The following is a 24,811-nucleotide window of genomic DNA, read 5'->3' as shown; positions in this document are numbered from 1 at the left end:
TATTTTCTTCGTGATTCAAGAGTTTTCTTCGTAGTGCCAGCGATCGGTATCTTTCTTCCTGCTTGGCTTCCCTTGTGATCAATTTGTTATCGCTCGGAAGACGATCAGTTAGCAGTCGTAAAGGATCCACCACGGACCAATTTCCGCTTCCGATACAAGTGGGAGAGGGGAATCAAATTAAAAATAAAAATAAAAATAAAAATAAAATAACCACGCCGGCAGGAATTTCATTAATTAAACTAGGACTTGCGTATACCCACAGCTATCACATGTATTTCTAGTTTTCTCCTTCTAATGCAGTGGATCCTCCCAATACCCCAGACGGGGGATGTTCAGTGGTTGGAACCCCGGGGAAAGGAAGCTCGACCAAATCTTAAAAGACGCCACTAAGTGGAACTAACAACCATGGTTACATGACGAGTTGGCCCCAGACCCTGGACACTGGAGAGGAGAAAACACGGCTGAGATTGAAAAGGATGGGATGAAAAAAAATAGCGCACGCGGGAGAAAAAAAGTATCCAAACCTGCATCGTGCCCTAATTTGCCTCCCAACGCGGTTGGTGTCTTCCTGTTAGCTCCAAGGAACCCTCGTACAATAGGCTGATGTTTGCTCGACTATCGGAGTTGAATTTCCTGCTACCCCTCTTTCGTTAGTCATGCTGGCGAAAGGGTTGAAGCGCATCGTCCCCGTGGTTGGCGTGGTGCTGGTCCTCGTTGTGTTAGGGCTTCAATTGTACCATCGCAACTATCTCAATCGCAATAGTAGTCTTCCTTTCGGTCATTCCTTTCCAAAGCCGGATCCAAGCCCAAGTCCGGATGCTAGCGGACAACCCTGGGGTCAGCAATATGAACAACAACAATATGGGGACCAACACACGGGTCTCGATGCATCTTCGGACCCCAAGATAGACATGTCCATGACCCATACGGAGCTGTACTCTGTTTCGACACCGGACAAGAAGTTGTTCAAAATCGACTTTAGTGGCCGACAGGCCATCAATCCTAGTATTATCCCCCATCCCGAGCAGCCGAATACATGGATCATCACGGCGCAACTGCACAAGCCTGCCGATAAACGCAAGAGCTCGGTCTGGTTCGCCGAACTGGTGTGCGACGCCGTCTTCCGGGATGGCGGGCGAACCCTAGGCTGTGTTGAGCCTCCCTTGATTCTTCCCATCGCCGCGACGGTCGGCGACAGTAACAACTGCTTGGGCGATCTGTCGTATTTCACGCTCAACATTGGACCTCACGATGCGCGTGTCTTTTATGGGCCCGAGGCACCGTATGCTGTCTACGGGTCCAACTCCCAATTCACCTGCTTCGGACAATGGATCCATGACTTCCGACCACTGGTCGACTGGAAGGGGGACATGGATATCTTGTCTGATAATGGGTTCCGCCAGGCCACCGAGTTGCAACGTCCGCTTCCCTACGGGGCCGTCGAGAAGAACTGGTTTCTCTTCTGGGACGCTGCAGGACAAGCGTATGTCCATTACGATGTAGCTCCCAACCGAGTCTTCGCGCGACTGGAACTTGACGGTTCAGTCGGTCCAGACTTGGCACCCCTTGCGGCTGCGATCGACCGGCAATGTTTACAGCGACACCTTCCGGCCTTGAAGGACGCGGAGTTGGAGTCGATTCACCAAGCGACCAACTCTCTGACTATCACCCTATGCCAACGATCGGATCCGCTGTGCCAGGCGACCGATCTCAATACGTTCATCCTCACCATCTTTCAACACAAGAGTTTCTATGCATTCCATAGCGTGTACGAGCCATATGTCATGCTTTTCCGCCGGTCGGCTCCCTTCGATGTCCATGGCATATCGACCAAGCCCCTCTGGATCTCAGGTCGTGGCACGTCTGGTCATGGAAAGAAACCAAAGGCGCTGACTGCGGGAGAGTCAGAGGCCTGGGATCACACGGAGATGTTATACGTGACTTCCATCAGCTGGAAAGCACAGGGCAACAAGTACCATGGCTACTTGGACGATGTGATGTTCATCGCCTTTGGTCGCGAGGATGAAGATACGGCTGGAATTGATATTGTCGCTGGTGATTTAATGAAGGATATAGGGCTTTGCGGGATGTTGTGATTTTTTCGATTCCCCTTCAGTTTTCCTTGTTTGATTTCCCCTTTCTTGATCTCCTTGTATGTATCTCTAATTCTTTTACCTTTTCCTCCTTTTTCTTTTGTTCAACATCTCGGTGATTGATTGATTGGATGTTATATCTTGCAATCACCTCAACACTACAGAGTTCACACCTTTTCACATTATCTTACATACTTCCCCTCAATCCACTATACCACCCTTCCACAAGAGCAAGCGATTATCCGACATCAAGATAAACTTAAGTTCGATCAGCATACCCACATAATAGAGTCACGATCGTCAGATTGACATGAAGATCACTATCGGATGATAACCTTAGTAGACGGATGAAGAGCCGACCTTCTGGAATGAGCTTATCTAGCTAGCATGGCTACAACTAGTGGGGAGGTTCGCGGCGTTGCAATCCTTGTCGTAAGTGACATCGTGGTAGACCTGGTGTTTTGCCGCGGGCCGAGAGTGAAGCTTTTATATATCTCGGCTTAGTGGTATACGGGTGGGAGATCCGAGGGAAGTAAGGTACCAGGATGGGTTTTGTTATGTTTTATTATTCCCGGAAATGACATTCTAGATATTTATATGATGTTACAATGAAGATGAGGAGAAATATACTGGCAACTGTGATTGTTTGCTGGATGTATGATAACTGAAGAGAAATTCACCTGACATCTCGGGGATCCGAGATGCTAACCCCGTTTAGGTCAGCCGAGGGACCTCGGAATTTCTGCACCAGACGCGGGGGAGGCCAGGGAATATATAAAGTCAGAAGAAGCGAGAAGTTAATTCGAACCTGTAGAATGTAGATATAACAAGCACAAGATCAAATCTCAACAAATCTCCCCAGAATTCTCGCGTGGTGGTCATCAGTGTCGCCTGTATTGCGAATCGTGATGTAGCATGCCATGCCGATGTCGGATATTGACCTCCACAATAGCTATCGGGTACAAATAGTGCCCCGCAATTCACCACTACAATACCGATAGGAGTCTACCGATACGATAGGATGTGTTCCTGCTCTACTTCTGTCGAGTAGGCGATTTCCCTCACTGACCAGTAATCGAGGTCTTAGACTAAAGGATCACAACTGGCGGTATTTGAAGGTCCGATACCCAGTGGGTGGTTGGCTTGGATCATACTCGACATATATGATCTACGGTTGATAACATATATGCCAAGAGCTGAAATATCCCCCACTTCGCGCACTGATCGATCTATCCGCTGAGATACTACAGAGTATGATAGGGTGTAAAAAGATTGTGTGGATTCATGTGGATGTGGTTGTATGTCATATCCCTTTTACGGATCTTGCCAGCTGTATACAAAACATAATAGGTCCACAAGTTCCACTCATGATCTTTAAGCGAACCTCTCTACTAGGGGTCTCTCGCACCCTATCGCAGTACAACCTGGTAACCGCAGATGTTTTGATTGGATGTAGCAGTGATATTGACTGAGCTGAAATGAGTAAGTTTGGTATGTACATACAGGAGCTGAAAATATGACGCGAGCAACTGCCGATCTCACTTCCTACTATCGGTATAAGTATCTACTGTTCTTCCTGTCTCCGAATCTTCTTTAACCATACCTTGCAAACCTTGACACATCTCTCCAAAATGCCTGTATGTTATGAAGTAACACGATAATCGTTGACTTCACAGTTTAGTGCTGACATGGCTTGATTAGGTAATCGTTTACGTTGCAGACCGTGAAATGTTTCGCGACGATGACTCCATTTTCCACGAGTAAGTTGATCTATGATGTCTGGGACCTTGGTAAGGGCTCTTTTATCAATATTATACTATAGGATCCTTGCAAGCCATGGCATCCAGAAAGGAGATTACGAGGTTGAGTTGTATGCGACTTTTCCAATGCTAATCTTTGATGAGTAAGTATTGACCTTTAGATAAAGGAGAGGGTGAAATTAGGGAAAATCAGCAGTTCCAATAATAATCGAACTAACTGATCGATTAGATTGAGCGATGATGTTATTAGCGAACTTGAGACAATAGAAGTAGTGCAAATCGAGCGGGTAGATTAGATACGCATCTGAATATAATATCAATCTTCCCTTTTAATTCGCGTGCTATGAGTTATGGTATGAGCGATAACTCACTAGAGCTATTATAATGTTTAGTGGTGGCTTGTTTAGGCTCATAAATCCATCAACAGGTGTCCCAAAGGTGGGGTCGGTTAGTGCAGTCGGATATAGACACTAGTCTTCTGTATAGGCAAGCAACGTTATATTCTCATCTATAACGTGGCTCTATATCGACTCCAAAGTCCTCTGGTCGGCGGATAATATCACACTACTTACTGATTTTAGTCTACTGGAGTGACCTAGTCCAAGCTGTTGATGCATAGACAAAGAGTTAGGGTTAGGTAGCCAGACTGGGGCCGTGACATGTTTGCAGTATCTTGAAGGCAGCCATTTTTCGTGTACCTGAATATTTCGAGGCATTTATACCCCTCAATTTCATTGAAAATAGTTTGCCCGATACATTGGATCTACTCTTGGATCATGTCAACGCGTCGGGTCACGTGTTGTAAACAAAGGACAGTCGCTTAGTAAGCGCTTGCAGTCTCTGTCACGAATTCCCTTCTATGTAAATGAGATATGGATGCAATGCAACGAAGGAGACTTGCCAAGAAAGTTCATCCTGTATTTGAAGTTAGGGCCAGTGGATCTGATCCTAGACGAAAGACATTATCCCTTTCTACACCATCTACACATTCTTTCCACCGGCCGTGCCGGTACTCCGCACTATAAAGTTTTCACGTAAAATCTCGTTGATCTGAATATGTTCAGATTATGGTCATCTATATACAAAGGATTATATTAAGATAGACAGTAACGTCCAGAGAGCTGGACTATGTATACATTCACGGTAGTAATCATAACAAACACCACACAGTTAAGTATGGCCCTTAAGGCTTTGACAGCTGTTCTTTCCGGAAGAAGAGGATGTAACCGGCACTGTAATCATCACACGTTAGCGATCGTTGTATATAACAAAGTTCATAAGATGTGAATAACTTACCAGACCAACAACTGACAAAACAGAGCAACCCAGAACCAGGCATTCGCAACCGCACTCCCACCAAAGGTAGGATCAGGCGAAACCGGCCCTGGGCCCACATTATTAGGGGCGAAGGCTCTCGCGCAGATCGTAGCGATAGAACCAAGGACTTGAGAACAAACAAGACAGAAAAGCATGTGCATGCGAGTCAGGGTTTGCAAGAGGATGATACCGAAGCCGAGACCCTGGATCGAGTCCAGCACGCCGAGCCAGAGCCAGACACTTCGGGAGACGAGCGCGCCGCCGGTATATCCTCCTGTCACCCAAGGGAGGTAGTAGCCAATGCCAGACACACCCCACCAGATTTGTGCCCAGCGGGGAGCTCCGAGGCCACAGGCGAACACGGGGAGGAACCAGCTGTGTGATTTGAAGTAGCGACTGACGACGAATAGGAAACCTGCCCATACGAAGCCGTAGAAAACAACACAGAGGATGACGATTTGCCAGTGATGTGCGTGGTGGGATGTCCAGAGGACTGCAAAGAGACACAGTTAGTTTGGTCTGATATGATGGAAACCGTTATACAGAGGTCAACTTACACTGCCAGTTGCGGCCGTAGGGGGCGCTGAGGAAGAAGTTCTGAAGGATGACCGCGACAAAGTTCCAGAGGACGATCTTACGACGGAACACGGATTTGTAGAAGGAAGCGACCTTGCCAGGGGTTTGACGGTAATAGTTGGGCAGGCCGAATGTCAAGAGCAAACCAATTCCGAAAAGGGCGGCGGCAATGGGGTAACAGATGGCACTGTGAAAGTATTAGTTAGCTAGTGAAATTAACCAATGAGATCAATATAACCTACCTCATCTTCCAAGAATTGGAGATATTGTTTGTAGGAGTCAAGAGACCCTCACTTTGTGCCTGCGACAGGGTTGAACCCCAGTACCAGAGAGCAATAACATAGGCGGACTGGATACCCTGAATGAGACATGCACGGAAGATCCATGTTTCCACAGGTGCACCACCTTCATCACCGAAGTTTAGCGCGAAGAAGAAAGAACCACTAGACGAGGCCGCGGCGTAGAACCCACTACCGACATTTTGAATCCATCCCCGAGTGAAAGAGTTGCTCTCAAAATGGGCGGATCCAATGAAGATGAAGGCGATACCGTACAAGAACCATGGCGCAGACAGACAGACGACGGATTTGAAGTAGCGGAACACAAGCCACCAGAGAATAGACGTGATCAAATACGTGGTTGCAATTCCGTACAGTTTCTCGGCAGTTTGACCGACTTCGCCCGTGAGCAATGTGATCTGGTACGAGTTGGCAGCAATGATTTGGCCTAAAGCGAGGAACAAGGAGTAGATAGGCCAGTCACCGATGCGAATCTGCATCCACTTCTTGAGACCGGTGGGAGGGACATAGTCCTTTCCGAGGAGGAACTCGTCGTCTTCACTGTCATTGGAGTGAGGGCCATCGCTACCACTCATACGGGAGCCGTTATCATCGTAGAACGAGCCGATAGGGGAAGCGCCGTGCTTATCACGATAGACTGAGGGAGTTGGCGATTTAGTGCGACCAAGTCTAGCGTCACGGAACTTGTCGAACCATTCCTTTTCACTCTTGATCAAGTATTCTTCGATACACAGTTGCGACTCCGAGTTCGATCCATTGAGTTCATCAAGCTTCTTATCAAAGATCTTGTAATACTCGCCGGTGCTATCAGTGAAGAACGGATCAACCTTTTGCAGCTTGAAGTCCTTCTTGCCACCGACAACGGAGTCAAGTGAGAGAACGGATGCGCTACTGAGACGACTGCCGGGATCGAGGAGCCTAGGGGGAGGAAGGAGACTCTGGGAAGCGGCTGGGGGTGTTCCGGGACTCGAAGGAGGCTGGACATTTCTCGGATGCAACGAGTCTTGGCTGTAGCGTCTACCACCTGGACTCAACGGCATGCGTATACCAGCCTGTTGCTGGGCGGCCTGCAACCTACGGCCTTCTTCGACTTGGGCAGGTGTAAGAGTATACTCGTCATCCGCGTAATGGTTGACAATGTCGTCGTCACTGCTTTCTTCCTCAACATCAGTAATGGCGCCACCGTGAGCTTCCTGGGTGTCTTCGTGTTCTGGGATGCTGTCACGCTGGCGAGCGCGACCACGACGGCTCTGATGACCAGGTCCAGAGCGAACACCAAGGGAAAGCTGTCGCTGAAGTCCTGATTTCGGCTTCTCCGTGCCGCTAGGGCTGGGATCTCTGCTGTAGCTGGTCTTTGGCTGGGTAACGTATTCACTTAGACGGTTGAGGTTCGAGTAGCTGCTTTCCCTAGAATGAGCAAGAGGAGTTTGCATTCCTGGGGTCCCGAGGGGGCTCGCAGGTTGAGTCATAAGGCCACTAGGAGTAGTCGTTCCAGTCGGAGTGAACGGACGACCGTTGTGCTTGACCAATTCCTTGTTGTGTACTTGGATTGCGGTGGTTTGCAGGATTTCCAAGTCCTCGACCCATTGGGCGACGGGGAATCGCTGTTTAGCAGAACGGGCACGCATCATGGCTCTGGTCTCTTGTTTCGAGTTGAGTGCGGCGTCGATGGCAAGCTTGAACTGGTACAGAAGATGAGATGTCGCAGTAGATTCGACGTTATACCACCATCCAGGCATCTGACCGAGACCACCGACACGGGCACCGATACCTAAGGCTCCCTTACGGCCGAACTCGACTGCGACTAGACCAAAGGGCTCGTCACGAGAAGGAATAAGCGCGAATTCAGCACCAGAGAAGATATAAGGCGGAAGAGCGGTGAATTCAGGTCTCGAGAACACACGTCCAGGGTAAACCTTCATCATGTGGTCCAACTTCAGGGCGGCGAATTTACCATAAAGATCGATAACCGGTCCAACACAGATTACCTGCACGTTAGGGCGAGCTTCAAGAACAGCTGGCATCACATCGGCGATTAAATCGACACCTTTCTGCATGGACCAACGACCAACGAACACCATTAGATCAGCGTCGGGGTTGACATCAAGACCAGCCCATTCCTGAGCCTGGCGTTTGAGGTCTGCCCTGCCGGCCTCATAGTCGGGATCCACATGGACCTCGTCAGCGTTACCAATAGCCTTTTCCTTACTCCATTCTCCCACATCCGAAGGATCAGGGTTAGGCAAGTTGCCGACCTTCCTCAAACCCCAGAAGATGGGATAACGGGCGTAGGACCGCTTTCCGTACTTCTTGGACACACCGACGGCACCGAAACCCTGCTGGTGAACACGAAGATAACTAGCACCTGAGTGCAGCAAGTTGAAAACTTCACCGAACTGCACATAACGTCTGACAATATCAATATCCAGGTTAAAGACGGAGCACACCTCCTCCTTTTCTTTCTGTGTACGCATTGGCCAGAGACCCTGGAATTCAGCGTTGTGAAGGGAGAGACAAGCCGGTACTGTATCGGGAAGAAGGTAGAGCGGAGCTAGAGAACCGTGATAATCGTTGATATGGTACAGGTCAATCGGGAACCGCTTGCAGGCCTCAGCGATACACTGATTCCAGGCAGAGTAGTAGATAGCACTGTTGAGGTCATCCATACGGGCTGGATAGGGTTCGGACTTCGATTGCTGGCGGAACACAGGGGCGTCTAGCAGAACGTAGGTGATATTGTTCAAGACATGGTACTGGACCTGAACCTCATAAGAGTTGCCAAGAATCGTGACATTCATGGGCTCAGCGGGTTTATCCACTGGGTATTCGACTCCCCCGACACAGGGAACAACCCAGATCAGGTCCTGATGTCCGAGAGTTTTCCCCATAAGCTGGGCCATGACACCAAGACCACCAATCTTGATCTTAATCTGCCAATCCTCGATATCATACTCCATTGTCGCGATAAGAACCATGCGTCGCTTGCCAGAAGCAGCGCCGCCAATAGCGGTGTTGGTCTGCAGGAAACCGGACTTGTTGGCCAGACGCATCAAGGGATTCATCCTTTCCTCATCACCACCACGATTCCTCTTGAACTTTCTCCGCAAGGCCAACGGGATCAATGTGGCTTTTTCACTCACACCGATTTGGTTGAACTTGACCTTATAGAAAGACTTCATGAAAATGTAGACGCATGCTGCACCGGTGATGACAGGGATGATCCAGAAGAGCACGAACATGGCGATCTGCGTGTTCTGGTGCCCAACAGGGAAGAGCTGGAACTTCATGGTAGCATCGTTGATGTAGATATTCCAAGCCAGATATGGCTTAGGCGGATGCTCGGTGATGTTAATCAAGGTTGCAGAGAGAGAGGAGGGTGGCATTCGATCCAGAACGGAATCATTATCGGCATCACCCAGCACCCAGCTTTGATCAGGCTTTCCATCCGGATTCATGCCCCAGATGTTCAGCTGGGCTTGAGCCGGCCACTCCGCCGTGAAGTGATATTTCCAGAGTCCGTCTTTGGAGTCCTGCCTCACCACGTTATCAAGACCACCGTCATATCCGTACTGATTGTAAGGGCCGTTGAAGAAGATATGGGGGAAGCGGCGTGGCACATTCGAATGCACTCCAGCATCGCCCTCCTGAACGTAATCGCTGCTACCGGTCCATTTGCTCCAGTACTCGACCCGCACATGGTGTCCCTTCCATCTCTGTTTCTTGGTTCCAGACCATTCTAACTCCGTGATAGTGTCATTACCACCTGTGTAATCCTTCCACTCGGAGAAAGTGGTGCCCCAATTGGTGGAATAACGCCACTTATCAGCACCAGCTGCGTGGTGCTGGATGAATAGGGTGCCATTCGATTCCTCGTGGAGCAAACTAGTCGAATAGTTGGCCGATGTAAAGACCATGGGGTTATCGATTTGTCCGATACGGAAGAGGAAGTGGTCGACCGCGTTTGTTGTCGCGTTTCCATTAGTACTGCTAGCGTTCTTAACCGTGACTCGGTGGATGCCGTTATACACTCCCGTCAGGTTGGCAGCCCACATGAAGACGCTAGGAAGCTGCCCAGTCCAGGAGGTGTTGCTTGCTGGAATTCCCTTGCAGTCTACAGTCTTCTCATCCAACGTCGGGACCTTTTTAGATTCCGTAGATGAGCTGATGGAAATCGCTTTGGTCACAGAATCGCAGTCCATCTCTTCGGAGAAATAGAGCTCAATCTTCACGCTTTCATCCAGATTGGGAGCCACCGTGGAGCGAACAGGGACGTCATGGCCGGGAGTGAATTGGGTGATCATTGGACGAGGCTTAGTGAAACGTGCACTGGGGACGTAGGCGCGGAACTCATAGGCGTCCAATGTCATGTTGGCCAGGCAGCCATTGAGCTCGGTAGATCCGTTCAGTCCAAGCTTGACGGGGCCATCAATCAAGGTGTGCTCGTCATAGGGATAGAACAGATTTCGAACTTTGGTGCCGGTGGCGAAGGGCGAGATTAGTGCAGTCTCGTTGTCCTTGCAGTTGAACTTGAAGTCAATTGTACGGTTGGTGTTGTGGTAGACGAGCCACACCGGTTGATTCTTCGCGTCGGAGCCTAGGTCCTGCACATCGGCATTGACATCACGTAGGATAGACCACAAACCCGTTTCTGTAGCGGTACCGTTGGAACCCGGATAGAAGACCTCCTCGGTCAGGTTCGAGAGTTTCTGGACGGAGTAGCCATCATTCAGAACAGGGAAGTCTTCGCGCAGCTGGTACATGTGCTTGATAATGTTGCGCACCGGGTGGGCCGGATCACGATGATCGTACGCAGCAGTTGGGTCATGGCAACCCTCACGACCGGCCTGAATAGGCCACTGGTAATACTGTGAGGAATCCAAGGAAAAGCAACCGTGGTCTCTCCACGCAGTCGCGGGGGACATTGCTTGACGGCCATAGATATAGTTAGATGCCGTCGCATCCAAGATATAGAATGCCTGTTCCTCGCCCCAAAGGAGGAGGGGAATACCCGGAAGAAGTAAAGTAGTGATATACAGCCCAAGCAACTGTCTTTCCACACCCTTTTCGACTGTCGGCCAGCGGAAAACATCCTGGTTGGTCGCGCCGAACATATGGCGGGGATCAAACTTGCCTGTGTTAGGGTTGATGAAGTCGTTCGACTGCAACATCAGATTCCACGCATCGACCCAATCCACAGGTACATCGTAACCGGCGGCCAAGTTACCGTCCATACCCAAGAACCGAGTCAGGGCACGATATGTCGAATAGTGGAAGGCCGCACCGTCGATCGCCTCATGTCCAGCTTCACGCAGGAAGTATTGCGACTCGGACTCGTTGGTCATTTTCATGGCCTTCTCCGCCGTCTCAGGATACTGGTTCGGCTGTCTACCTCGGCCCAAATAGATGGAACCAAAAGTGTTACCACCAGTAATTTCACCGGAGATGAAGAAATTCTCCTTGCCAACGGCACGGGCGCATTCGCGATAAGCCATCGACATATCTCCTAGCGCATCCACGGTCGACTGAGTAGCCTTATCATAACGGAAACCGTCGATATCCAACTGGTAAATAATCATACAGGAATGACGAATCAACCGCTCCCGGACCGAGGGGTGCCATTCTCGCAGACGATCTTGGACGGAGGCGAATTTTGCTAGCTGACGTTGCCAATCAGGGAACACGCCGAAAGCCTCAATATCACCATATTGATCAAAGTCGCTGTCATAACAACCAACAAGGCCTTCAGTCATAGACTGTTGAACTGGATAACCGTCCTCGTACCAGAAACGGGGGTAGTCGCATGTCTGGTTATAGTCGTTTCCTATATCGAAATCCACATAGCGACGATTGCTCTTCCAAAGTGCTTTATGCTCCTTAACCGAAAACGGGGTGGTATCATTCAGATGGCCCTCGAAGCCGATGAGATCACCCATCCTGAATACAAGCGTTAACAATCATCTCATATGTACTACCGTGGATGCGGCGAGACTTACGTAGCAATCGTGTTATCGAAGATGACATACATCCCGCGCTTATGAATCTCGTCGATAGCATTACGCCATGTCGCAATGTCACCGAAATGTTGATCGAGCAGTGTCGTATCGAGAGCGGAATAACCATCAGAGCCCCATGGCTGGTTCATCAAGATGGTTCCTGCGAGATAGATGGCCTAAGAATTCTCAGTATGGCATGCCACGTAATTAACCTGAACGAATGACGAACCTTGATACCCATTCCCTGAAGATAATCCAAAGTATCCACTAGACCAGCCACATCTCCACCGTGGCGCATTTGTGTCGAGGAGATATCGTGCTCGAAGAGGGTTCCATTGATGTTGTCGTTCGTAGGGTCTCCGTTGACAAAGCGGTCCATGAACAGAGTATAGACGGGAAATCGCCAATTGTCGGGAGAAGGGAAGTATTTCCCCTTGTGGTCCGGCCATTCTCCCCAATATTGAGCCGGGTTGGTCGCGGATTTGTTTTCGTTAAGGTTGTATGCGGAGAGAGATTCTTCGTAAGGCCAGGCTTTTACTGTTGTTGCGAAAAGCGCCAGCACCGCACTGGAGAAAGCCCACTTCATAATGGGTGATGGGTCGGGCACGCCCGGTAGTCAAGTTGGCGACAAACCAAAAGATGCAAGCAATAATCGGTAATCCGCTATCATGCAATCATATATGCGCAATCCTATGTCCCACAGATAGCTACCAGTCACAAAGACTCTGTATTTGCCAGGCGTTCACTCACTGCTCGGTCAATGATGTCGGGTATACTGATAACGAGCGATAGACATCAGATAACGAGCAGGTCGGCTTTCAACGAATGGACTCTATTGTGGAGGAGAGGGGAAAAACAAGAAAACAAACAAAATACAGTCGGGCAAAAATGGTACCAAGCTTGAGGAGAGAGAGAAAGAGGGAGAAAGGGAAATCAAGAGGACAACCTAATGATTAGCAAATTGTCTTGAGGCTCAGCATAAAAGGCTGGCAGGATTCGTGAACATTAGCGATAGTGGATCAAATGTAACAAAGACGTCTCGTGTCTGCTAATAATAAACAGGGCTCAGATGTGAGGGCCACACTCTATTGCTGAAAGTGCCAGCTCACTTGAGACTATTGTCCCCTATCAGCTAAAGCGACGAGTTGGTGAGCTTTAGTGGCCACACGGTTTTACTCTAGCTTCTCCGGATCTCGTTCCCATCCGTCCTTTTTTTACTTCTTTGAGTTTTACTTTTCTTTTTTTTTTCGCCGCTGACAGAGTCGAGCTCATGCTTGGCCCGCGGTTTGGGTGACGTCTGGCTGAGTCCGAAGGCGAAAAAACTTTGTTGGATGCCCCAGCAGAAAACAACGAATTGATACATTCTCGTATAGACTGGGAACCGTTAGGTTTACTCCCGGTCCGGGACATGAGTGGAGCCCAACGGGGCAGTCATATTTTTTTTGAAATACTATGGATTATTTCCAGCCAATTGAGACACCTATTCAGCCACTCCCATTTCGATCCAGTAAATCACCCATCTGTTCGCCGCCTGTCTCGCTGGTCCCTCCGACTGGATCCTTTTGGAGTTTGTACATCCAGATCGCCATAAGCTCTCAGACGAACTGTCGTGTCCCATGGTGAGAGGCTCCCCTCTCTCGCCATATCTGAACCTCAAGAGGTCAGATCTCGTATTGACGCCCCCATTGTAATTAACCGAAGTAACTGATAAGATACGATACGGTGGCTTGCATGACATCTGAAATGGTGAGACTTAATTGGCTTGCCTAAGACCAACGCTGCATGATATGTCTTACTGTAATAATCCTCTGTTTCTTTCTTTTTTGTTGTAGTCCCGTCGTCTACACATACCGTACCTTCCGGACAGCACCGTAGCACCGATTTAGATAAGAGCGAGGCACCCCGATTGGCCGGGGATGGATTGGGAGCTAAATTCTGCGCCATGCAGACGGTGGTGGCTCTCGGTTGGTACCTGGATCCATAGAGTCTGCCCTATTTTCATCCATCGGGTGAAACCCGACGCGTGAATGGCGAAGGAATATTTGATTTCCGGATAATTTTTTTATTATTAAATCCGAACAGGAAAAGGCAGGCCGAGGAAGTGACAATATCGAGACAGAGTGGAAATTCCAGAACACTGTCACGGTGGGTCCTTAACCTGGTCCATTTTTATTCTTGGGCTACAGTTTACCCTTTTTGGGAATTAGGGTTGTTGACTTTTCGGACATGAAGTCACTGACTTGCTTCAGATCCACGGCTAGAGTATCGGGATGTCGCCAATCCGGTTTCAATATCTCAGACTCTCGGTGGGTCTTGGCCAATGATATACGATGCTCAAGATTTCTTAGCCCGTATTTTTCGGGTTCCCGTGGGTCCTTAGTTCGACCTCCGGTGTCTGACCGAGAGACAATTGGGAAGGGGTCTGATCGAGCCAGAGGAAAGAAAGAAAAGAAAAGTAGAAAAATGAAAGAGAAACACGGAAAGTGTATAAATTATTGGAATTATGTCTTACATATTGTCCAATGATCTTGATCATCATGATTCATAGGGCTATATATATATACCCCCATCCCGTAATAGCCGAAGCTGATCTCTTTTATTTTATTTTATTTATTTATTTTTTTTAATAAGACCTCACTCAATATGATCTCAGATGGTTGTCCCAGTATGGAATCCTCCCTATTCCATATCGTATCGAATAATTCGTATTATTGAGTTCGTTATCGGGCCAGTTTAGATTGGATGTCCAATCCAAACACGGACCGTAGATCCTTTGAGAAAGAAACGAGGGAAAAAGTCAAAACTGAAAGAAAAGAATCAAGCTAGCCTTTCCAGCATAAGCCCTGTTCATAGCAAGCTTGAGTTTGATTGCCTAGCCTAGAATGGGTGATTTTACTCGAATTTAATACCCATTGGCTCCACTCGGTTGGTATCCCCCTAATTGGTGCATGGGTCAAGACATTCCCATCCACCATGAACGCTACTCAGTCAAGTGCAGGAATCCCACGACTCTGCCCAGAATTGGTTTGGGTACGGAGTAGTTCTGGCCGGTCTTATTGAGGTTACCACCGTCAGTGGGCAAGTTTTGCTAATCTAAAAACCCAACGCTGTCCTCGCCGCTGAACTGGGCACTGGATTTTTTGTTTCTTTTTTTAGTCGGTGACTAATGAAGAAAACAGCTGCCCTGATCGTGGTCCCATTCACTTCCCCAGCATGCAACGTGCGATCAGTACCCATAATTATCTCAGGTTATATGCGAAGTGCCAGCACTGTGTGAACTGGCCACCCACTCGGGAGACTTCCCTGGGCAGGCATAGGTCGTGGCCTGACTGTCTCACTTGCTGAACAGATCCCCCATGTACGTCCATGGGAAACGCCAGGCACTATTGCCATTCTATTGGCGATTTCGATGATCAATTACCCAGGAGGGGTGTCTCAAACACCATGTTCCACAAACATTGTCTCGGGTTATCGGCCCTTCCCGAGTATTCCCAGCTTCTTGTCGCCTTTGTACCTGGCAGTAGCTTTATTTTTCAGCTCGTAGGGCAGGGCGAGAGGGGCTTACTAGGCATTTTAAGACCACAGAATGCCGAGGTGACCACAATTAATCCCAGGGGTAATTAACGTTCTGTCCTAATACGGCAAACCTGATGTGACGGTTGCACTCGAGGGGTAGAGGTCAGCTTTCACGAGTAGCTCTGCATTAACTTAGCTACCAGTCCATGAATCAAGCATGAAACAGAGGGGCCATGTCTTCTTCTAAGCATTTCCCTTCACGCTTGCCAGTCCATGATATAAAAAAAATCGGACTAGGCATGTGACCGGATATAAACGGAAGTTCGCTTGGCTCTCCATAGCCGAACGCCTTGGAAGGAAAAAAGAGGGGTTATCCAGGGGGCATCGGAAGAGCATCACGGTGACCCTAAAAATGAGTAAAATGATCAATTCCTTCGAAATTCCAGTCCACCAAGCAGGAGAGCGATCATGGTTAGAAATATACAGGACCGATGGAGTAGCTAGAGGAACTATTGTCCATTCTCTCCATCTATTGCGGGTATGGACGTGTTGCATGTATATACTCCGTACACCAAGCAGACTTAGGGCACGCCGGCGCTCTTTTGCAGCTGCGCTCTAGATCCACCTTTCTTCAATCAATTTCTCGAGTGCAACCTTCCCCAGGAACCTTATTTGTTATTCTATTCTTCCTTCTTTCCCCCTTCTTTTCCCGTCCTTCTCTTTCTCCTGGGATGGTTCGTTCCTTTCTAACAATCGTTCTTGCTGTCGTTCCTTATTCATTCCCTCGTTCTGTCGATCATTAAGACCTGACCACTGTCATTCTTTACATTTGTATATTGTTTCACTCGTCACTCCTTTATTTTTTGTTTAATTGATTACTTTGGACGCGTCATTCCTTCCTTCCATTCGTGGTGTTCCATTGTCAAGTATCAGCCACTTCTCCCGTTCGAACCCCACAAAACGCGTATACGAACGGTTTCAGGTGCGCCATCTAAGCTTAACCGACAGAGCATAGAGACGATCTCCACAAAGATCGACCGTCAGCTCATCACTCTATGAACTGGGGTTACACGAGTTAAGGATCCACTGGAAATTACTCCCGCGACCATGGTTTCGTCGTCATCCCTGGGGCGATTTGCCGTCTTGGTGACCAGTCTCGTAGGATCAGCCGTGGCTGCAACCACAGCAGAATGGAAGTCAAGATCGGTCTATCAAACCATGACAGATCGATTCGCGCGCACCGACGGCTCAACGACCGCCCCGTGCAACACCACTCAGGGCCTGTACTGCGGTGGTACCTGGCGAGGTACCATTGACAAGCTCGACTACATCCAGGGCATGGGGTTCGATGCTGTCATGATCTCCCCGATTGTAGAGAACATCGAGGGCCGCGTGTCCTATGGAGAGGCTTACCATGGCTATTGGCCCCTGGATCTGTATTCACTCAACTCGCATTTCGGTACCCACCAGGATCTGCTCGACCTGAGTGAGGCTCTCCACTCTCGTGGTATGTACTTGATGATGGATACGGTCATCAACAACATGGCATATATGACCAACGGCAAAGACCCAGCCAAGAATATTGATTATTCGGTCTTCACTCCTTTCAACGACTCCAGTTACTTTCACCCGTACTGTAAGATTACTGACTGGAACAATTACACCAACGCCCAGCTTTGTCAAACCGGAGACGACAAGGTAGCGTTGCCCGATTTGTTCACGGAACATGAGGACGTACAACAGATACTGGAAAAATGGGCCAAGGAAATCATCTCGACCTACTCGATCGATGGCCTGCGTATTGATGCTGCGAAGCATGTGAATCCCGGTTTTTTGAAGAATTTTGGCGACGCTATCGGCGCCTTCATGACCGGAGAAGTTCTTCAGCAGGAAGTCGACACCATTTGCAAATACCAGAATAACTACATCGGCAGTGTCCCCAACTATCCTATATACTACTCTGTCCTCAAAGCCTTCACCTTGGGCAATACTACCGACTTGGCCAATCAGGTGGAAATCATGAAGAATTCTTGCGACGATGTGACTGCCCTCGCTTCGTTCTCAGAAAACCACGATGTCGCCCGATTCGCTAGTATGACTGATGATATGGCGGTATGTACCGACGCCAGCACAATCAAGCGAAAATCTTCATAACTAACGTGAATGGACACAGCTTGCTAAGAATGTTTTAACCTTCACCATCCTCTACGATGGCGTTCCCATGATCTATCAAGGCCAAGAGCAGCATTTGGACGGACCGGGTACGCCTGACAACCGTGAAGCCATCTGGCTCACCAAATACAACACCGACGCCGAGCTATACAAGTTGATCGCGAAACTGAATACCATCCGTAAGCACGCCTACAAGCTCGATCCGAACTACGTCAGTCTCCAAACATATCCCATCTTCCGGGGTGGTAGCGAATTGGGCTTCCGCAAAGGCGTCGAGGGCCGACAGGTGGTGATGCTCTTGTCTACTCAGGGTAGCAACAGCAGCGCATACAACCTCACTTTGCCGGTGAGCTTCAACGGGGGCGTGCAGGTTATGGATGTTCTCAATTGCGTGAACTATACGGTCAACCCCCAGAGCGAACTGATTGTTCCCATGGACAAGGGCGAACCGAGAGTCTTCTTCCCCACGTCTCTCATGCCGGGCAGTGGTCTTTGCGGTTACACCACTGCGAACGTTTCGTTCGTTGAGCTGAAGACCAAGGGCGCGGCGGCGGCGATGTCTCTCGGTGCCAAGACCACCAGCAGAGCTGCTCACGGTGTCTTGCTTTCCGTTCTCTTGTCTAGTCTTGTTGCGGTATTGTTGTAGTCTGCTTGGGGCAATAATATATCTGGGTCTGTGGAGGTGTATTGATGATCTTACTCTCGTTCTTCTGTATATATTCTTTCTTCTTGCACGCTTCCGACCGTACGATATCCAGATACCACATTTATCTTCTCATGGGTGACTTAATGCTGTTGTTATGCTTTATCTCTTAATGTTTACTATTGAAGTGTATGTGTACGGCAGAATATATATGAATGGTTTGTTACTACGGTCTTTTTTTTTTTTTTTTTTTTTCTTCACAGCTGCATATGTTTATAGAAATTTGGTACTGTAACTTAGCCGAGTTATATATTTATTCACGTGAGACATCCAATAACGTTAAAAAGAATATTAAAATCTCTACATATACTACACCTATAAAGAAAATTTCAAGATATCTCTGGAAATAATATTTTACCTATAAAATCTACCCAAAAAAAAGAGTATACAATACATGGTTATGACGCAAGGTCAACCAAGTCAGCTTTACCAGAGGTTCGGGGTTGTGTCGGGAGAACTTCCGACTTAGGGTTAGGAAAAGAAAAATGAAGGACGAAGGGAAAAACCGCGATAAGAAAAAGCACAAAAAAAAATAAAATAAATAAATAAATAAATAAAAATGGAAGGAAAAAGAACAAAAAAAAGCAAGACAGCAGTGAGACAAACAACAGCAATTGAAACCCAGTGGCGCCGGTAAAAATAGTGAACAGACCCACTCAACGATAGGCCACGACTCCACTAGACTAATCTCTGCCCAACAGTCCTTACATATGACATGGCTGACGATCTCATACTAATCTATATACGACTCGGCGCTTTCACAGCATTGATTTCTGAATTTAGCACTCGGTTGTGATCTGGAGACACCCTATTGTCGGATATCAGCATGGTGTCCTTTTTCTCCCGCTGTTTTCCGAAGAGGAGAAAGGGACAGCAGCAACAGCAGCAATGGAAGGAGATTGAGGGTTAGCTCCCCCACTATATACTTCATATGATTGTTTACGTATTCTAATGCGCTTTGTATACAAGCAGAAGCAGCTAGGGATCTGGAATCACGCCCATCGTGGAATGCTCCCGATAACACTCTGCTTCTAGAAGCATTTGAATGGCACGTACCAGACGATACATGTCACTGGCGACGACTGCAACATGCTCTCCCGGGGTTGAAAGAGATCGGGATCGATAATATCTGGATTCCCCCAGGCTGCAAAGCCATGAACTCCTCCGGCAATGGTTACGATATATATGACCTGTATGATCTAGGCGAGTTCGATCAGAAAGGATCACGAACCACCAAATGGGGCTCTCGGAGGGAGCTCGAAGACCTCGTGGAAGAAGCAAAGTCGCTGGGCGTTGGCGTTTACTGGGATGCGGTGCTCAATCATAAAGCCGGGGCGGATTATCCCGAACGGTTCCAGGCTGTTAAAGTAGATCCTAATCGTATGACCTTTCATTTTCATTTTCTTCCATCTTCTCTCTAGTCTCGGATCATTTGTTGATTCAAGGTTCTTGTTCTCATAGGACGCAATGTCGAGATATCCAAGCCCACTGAAATTGAGGGTTGGGTCGGGTTCGACTTCGCTGGCCGCGGCGACCAGTACAGCTCGATGAAATATAATTGGCAACATTTCAATGGTGTGGACTGGGACGAATCGCGCAGAGAAAATGCCATCTTCAAGATTCATGCGCCAGGCAAGGATTGGGCACAGGATGTGGGCAAGGACAATGGCAATTACGATTATTTGATGTTCGCAAATCTGGACTACTCTAATCCAGAGGTTCGGGAAGATGTTCTCAATTGGGGTACCTGGATAACGAATGAACTGTCTCTGAGTGGCATGCGATTGGACGCCGCCAAGCATTTTTCTGCTGGCTTCCAGAAGGAGTTTATCGAGCATGTCCGCAAGACGGCTAACAAGGATCTATTTGTCATTGGCGAATACTGGTCGGGAAACTTGAAGGATCTTTTGGGGTATCTCCAGCAGTTGGATCATTCGGTGACGGCGGTCGATGTGCCTCTCGTTGTGAATCTGTGTAGGACATCATACACGAAGGGAGGCGATCTTCGTAAGATATTCAAGGGTACTTTGGTGCAGAGCAAACCCGAGAATGCTTTGGTGAGTGATTGTAGAAGATGTGGCAAGAACTGTTATACTGACAATAATCTCCTATAGACATTTGTTTCGAACCATGACACAGTAAGTGGACATTGCATCCCTTCTATGATGGATTGTACTAACAACATTAAGGTACCCGGACAAATGCTTGAAGTGAGTATTCTACTTTCGCCCTACACCGTACTGATCAACTAATGAATCGAAGAACCCAGTTGCACAATACTTCAAACCGCTAGCATATGCCTTGGTGCTCCTCCGTAAAGATGGACATCCATGTGTGTTCTACGGAGACCTCTATGGGACTCTAGGAGACAAGCCATTGAAGCGAGCCTGCAAGGGCAAACTTCCGATCCTCACGCGGGCTCGAAAGCTGTATGCTTACGGGGAACAGCAGGATTATTTTGACCAAGCCAACTGTATAGGTGAGTACTTACATTTCCTTTTACTCTTCTTTTTGTCTTTCTTTGCTGTTCTATGATTGTAATTGAAATTTCGACCATAAATATGCTATACGTATCTTCAAACTATGCATCTAACCAAGAAACAGGATTTGTACGTTACGGAAACGCGCGCCATCCATCCGGAATGGCCTGCATTATGAGCAACGGCGCGGCAGCAGAAAAGCGCATGTACGTCGGACCGAAGCACGCCAACGAGCAGTGGACAGATATCATGCAGAGCCACGAGAGCGTTGTTACCATCGATGCGTCGGGGTATGGGGTATTCCCCGTGAATGGCATGAGTGTCAGCGTCTGGGTCAATTCAGCGGCACCTGACCGAGACATCCTCCACCAACCATTGTAAGTGATAAACCCTTTTTTTATTATTCTTTTCTTTTTTTCCCTTCATTTCCAGTGACTAACGGCAACTGACTCAGTGATGACAAAATCTATGAATAATAATCCACCTAGCGAACAATCTCTTGATTGTATAATACTTAGAAACTCCCTAATTTAGTTAATGGTAGTGCTCCTTCTCGTGACAATAATGTCAGCAAGCTCACGTCAATAAAATCCAAATTACTATAAGACATTTCATCCAGCAAACAAGATACATATCCAATCAGTTATCAGATTAATCAATACGACCAAGTCATGGCCACGCTAAAAATACTCGGATTAATCTATGGAGTCTCGGTGGACCGGAGACGGATTGCTTCCCAAAGCGGTCATTTAAGGGCTTTTCCTGTCCAGTGACGGCAGTAGTTCGGCAAAACCGAACAAGAAATTCGATAGTCTCCATTGACTCCGTCAAAAGCACTAAGACCCACTAGTGTTCCAAAGTACAATCAGAGACAACAAAAAAGAAAACAAAAAAAAAAAAAAAGAAAAAGAAAAAAAGAAAAAGAATTGCATGACCCGTATTTACCATACGGCCGGAGATCGGTTACTGGACGCTATGTGGGCCCTCTTTTTTTTTGTCTCTGACCTTTCTCTCTCTCTCTCTTTTTGCGATCAGACTTCTCCAAAATGGATTATGGAAACACTATTGAGACATTGGTCTTACTTGCTCGGCTTTCTTTTTGGGTAATAGAAATGTGCCTTTGACTATTCTATTAGACGAGTCACTTGTCTCGGATTGGACTTGCCGTCGGTTATATCGGTTTTTTTTATTGAATAATCCGGTTCCCCTACGTCATTGACTATCTGAGTAATTTTGACGGATCACTCAATCGCCTCGGTCGACTACGGGAAATGTCATGATCAAGCAAGGGTCCAGGACTGGGGTCGCTGTAGTGGGGACTTAGGGTTCAAATCGTTACCCATCCTATCAGCCATCGCCGTTGTGGCTGACATTAATGCACAAGGGTATTGTTTGCTCGGCGATGTAGCCCTGCTTCTTATCCTTCCCATTCTAATAGAACAAAACGCGTAGGTAGATACTCGTCGTATATTGATAGAGAGCCCAAATAGCCCAGTGGCGATAAAATGACAACTGTGCAGTGAAAGACCCACAGAGAACGGTAGATCAACAGTCAATCCGGCAGTTCGCCGAGAAGATGATCAGCAGAAGCTTGGGAAAAGCGTGGCTACAGAGTACCTTTTTTTCTCCATGGTGATTTTTTATGTACCCTTGCATTTCACTATTGGTAAAAGGATTGACAGAGGTAGGCAGCATTCTATAGACAAAATGCTATTAATCAAAGTGAATAAAAATGTACATATTCTATATTTCCGTTCCCCATCAATCACCCCCCAACGGCCATTACATCATGTATCGAAGTAACCCTAGCATTCCGAATTTATTCGTGTGTACTGTATGACCCGCGTTCGCGTTCCTTCACATCGTCCTGATCCGGTCGGATCTTGCTGTCGGCTGGTTCACCGAATTTACAGGTTGAGGGCCAAGACACCCATCAGGAGGCCAGCGGCGGCGGAGACGGGCGCAGCGAGAGAGACACCGGCACCGGTGGAGACGGGGGTGCTGCCAGAAGAGGTGCTGTTGGCGGAAGCGCTGGCCGAAGCAGAGGCACGGGCGGAGGAGGAAACTGTCGTCGACAGAGTGTTAGTGCTCACACCGGTCGAAGTCTGGCTGGCGGTGGAGGTAATGGTAGTGAGGCCAGTGGAGGAAGAGGCAGTCTCAGTGGTCTCAGTGGAGGAGGTCTTGGTGGAGGAAGCAGTACCAGTAGTAGCGGTGGAAGTGCCAGTAGCGGCGGTGGTGGTCTTGGACTCGCTGGCGCTGGCGGTCGAGGTGGACTCAGAGGAGCCCTCGACGTTGAACTGCTGGGACTGAGCGAGGATACCGCTGTTCTTGGCGGAGTTGGAGAGGAAGTTGATCTGGTAGCCCTTGCTGTACCCAATTGTTAGTGGATTTTGACACGAATTCTCGGTCGGGCAAGGAACTGTACCCGTTGGTCAGGTCGGACAGGCCAGAGACATCGTAGGAGCCCTTGGAGGAGTCAACGTCGGAGGCGATCTTCTGCTCAACGCTGGGGTAGACGGCGTTGTTGACAATGTAGAGATCGAAAGAAGAGGGGTCGGTACTGGTGCTTCTGTTAGTCTGCGTTGCGAGAACTACTAGTTAATAAGATGTAACATGGACATACTCGACGGCATCCCACTTCACGGTGAAGGACTTGGAGAGGTCAACGTCCTCACCCTTCTTGGGGGAAGTGACCTGGAGAGCTACCTGGAGTCAGTTCGTGTGTCCCTATATTACATTATGTGCGGTAAGACAAACCTCCAACAGAAGCAGCCAGAGGCAAGAGAGAGATGGCGTAAGAGAGACGCATGGTGACTGATTATAGATCCGAAAGGATAAAAGTATTAAGTATATTTAAAACGAGGGAATCTAAAGTTGAACGAGTGTAGTGAAGAAGAGGAGAAAGAAGGAGGATAGACAGGAAGAGCGTATATTTAAATAGTGGGATGAGTGAATCACTTTGTCTCGAACGCTTGAGAAATCTATATCACGGTATATTGACGGGGCGATCGGCCTGCCAGGAAAAAGGGAAAAGCTTCGAAAGATCCACCGATAACGTTACTATAATTGTACATTGACTTACGAGAAATACAATGACTGATTTTCCATAGAGTAAATCGACTAAATATAGAATGGACTGGGGAGAAACAAAGGCGTGTCTGGGATGGCGAGGTTTCTGATGACAGCATTCCTTGGGCATTACTACCATGGTCTCAGAAGTGGGATTGGGCTAGTTTCAGAGACTGCCCATTGAACCCGATAGAGCGCGCAGAGTCTTTCAGCGGACAAGTATTGTTGTTTAGGGCTCTTTTGCTGTAGGGAGCGCCACTAGTGCTGTCTTGGCAGGGCCCGGAGTCGATAGAAGCATCACGAGGCTGTCCCATTGGTGAAGTGGCCACTGGTTTCTTACCGAATGCTGAGTGATCTCGCGATAAGGTACGAGCAGGACGTCCGGGTATTTTTGGTGCTTTCCAGCCAACCACGTCCCGGGGATAAGTTGATGCCATGAGCAGTGTCTATGGTGTGTTGGGAAAGCAAGCCTCAATCACACGGCCACTTCGTATTCACCTCTGGTGGAAACTTTCCTCCCTACACGACCTTGATCCTTCCGTAAAGTCGGCTTTTATCATTGTCCGGGCTTATAATTACTCTCCAGCCTGCACTACGCCAATAACTGGGCCCTACGTAGTACGTAGTCTGACGGCTGAAATTGACGTCCCGCGTGGCCGCCTGTCGTTGGCTTGGTGTGAGTTGGCACGAAGGGAGCAACCTTGTTAGCAACTGAGCTCAAAGGTTCTACTTTTATCTCTGGAATATCCTTACTATACCCTGTAGTACCAAGTAAAAATTCATTACTGGGAGAGGAAGCATCGGAGCAGGTGTTGATCCGAGAGCGGCTTAGA

The 24,811-nt window shown here is 48.2% G+C and overlaps 6 protein-coding genes across 6 annotated transcripts; 4 read left to right on the top strand and 2 right to left on the bottom strand.

Annotated features, from left to right (window-relative positions):
- Nucleotides 1-147: 147 nt before the first annotated feature.
- On the top strand, nt 148-2,859 carry F9C07_2133480 (uncharacterized protein). Its single transcript, XM_041285105.2, has one exon. It carries the CDS (start codon nt 657-659, stop codon nt 2,094-2,096), a length of 1,440 nt encoding a protein of 479 aa, XP_041143815.1. The 5' UTR covers nt 148-656; the 3' UTR covers nt 2,097-2,859.
- A 790-nt stretch (nt 2,860-3,649) lies between these two features.
- F9C07_2239326 (uncharacterized protein) lies at nt 3,650-4,186 on the top strand. Its single transcript, XM_041290494.2, has 4 exons — nt 3,650-3,730; nt 3,795-3,853; nt 3,916-3,996; nt 4,083-4,186. The coding sequence occupies exons 1-4, from the start codon at nt 3,725-3,727 to the stop codon at nt 4,147-4,149; spliced, it is 213 nt and encodes a 70-aa protein (XP_041143814.1). The 5' UTR covers nt 3,650-3,724; the 3' UTR covers nt 4,150-4,186.
- Nucleotides 4,187-4,880: 694 nt separating this feature from the next.
- Nucleotides 4,881-18,763, bottom strand: F9C07_2278460 (uncharacterized protein). The gene is made up of 7 exons (XM_041290478.2): nt 13,835-18,763; nt 12,268-13,776; nt 12,039-12,214; nt 5,989-11,979; nt 5,728-5,933; nt 5,150-5,663; nt 4,881-5,085 (listed from the first exon to the last, which is right to left on the bottom strand). Exons 2-7 carry the CDS (start codon nt 12,622-12,624, stop codon nt 5,037-5,039), a joined length of 7,293 nt encoding a protein of 2,430 aa, XP_041143813.1. The 5' UTR covers nt 12,625-13,776; nt 13,835-18,763; the 3' UTR covers nt 4,881-5,036.
- On the top strand, nt 16,662-18,372 carry F9C07_1724 (putative alpha-amylase; the record flags this gene model as incomplete). The annotated part of the gene is made up of 2 exons (XM_041290477.1): nt 16,662-17,666; nt 17,728-18,372. The coding sequence occupies 2 exons, from the start codon at nt 16,662-16,664 to the stop codon at nt 18,370-18,372; spliced, it is 1,650 nt and encodes a 549-aa protein (XP_041143812.1).
- F9C07_2278458 (alpha-amylase) lies at nt 18,744-22,538 on the top strand. The gene is made up of 8 exons (XM_071510304.1): nt 18,744-19,334; nt 19,402-19,809; nt 19,891-20,486; nt 20,544-20,567; nt 20,619-20,639; nt 20,692-20,908; nt 21,034-21,286; nt 21,364-22,538. The coding sequence occupies exons 1-8, from the start codon at nt 19,256-19,258 to the stop codon at nt 21,383-21,385; spliced, it is 1,620 nt and encodes a 539-aa protein (XP_071364129.1). The 5' UTR covers nt 18,744-19,255; the 3' UTR covers nt 21,386-22,538.
- On the bottom strand, nt 22,539-23,895 carry F9C07_2133457 (Ser-Thr-rich glycosyl-phosphatidyl-inositol-anchored membrane family-domain-containing protein). Its single transcript, XM_041290468.2, has 4 exons — nt 23,667-23,895; nt 23,533-23,611; nt 23,335-23,469; nt 22,539-23,276 (listed from the first exon to the last, which is right to left on the bottom strand). Exons 1-4 carry the CDS (start codon nt 23,716-23,718, stop codon nt 22,817-22,819), a joined length of 726 nt encoding a protein of 241 aa, XP_041143810.1. The 5' UTR covers nt 23,719-23,895; the 3' UTR covers nt 22,539-22,816.
- Nucleotides 23,896-24,811: the final 916 nt, after the last annotated feature.

The sequence above is a fragment of the Aspergillus flavus genome, chromosome 2 (genome assembly GCF_009017415.1).
Source record: "Aspergillus flavus chromosome 2, complete sequence".
Lineage (NCBI taxonomy): Eukaryota > Fungi > Ascomycota > Eurotiomycetes > Eurotiales > Aspergillaceae > Aspergillus > Aspergillus flavus.
The sequence above is the reverse complement of the archived record's forward strand: the minus strand, read 5'-3'. Positions and strand labels throughout refer to the sequence as shown.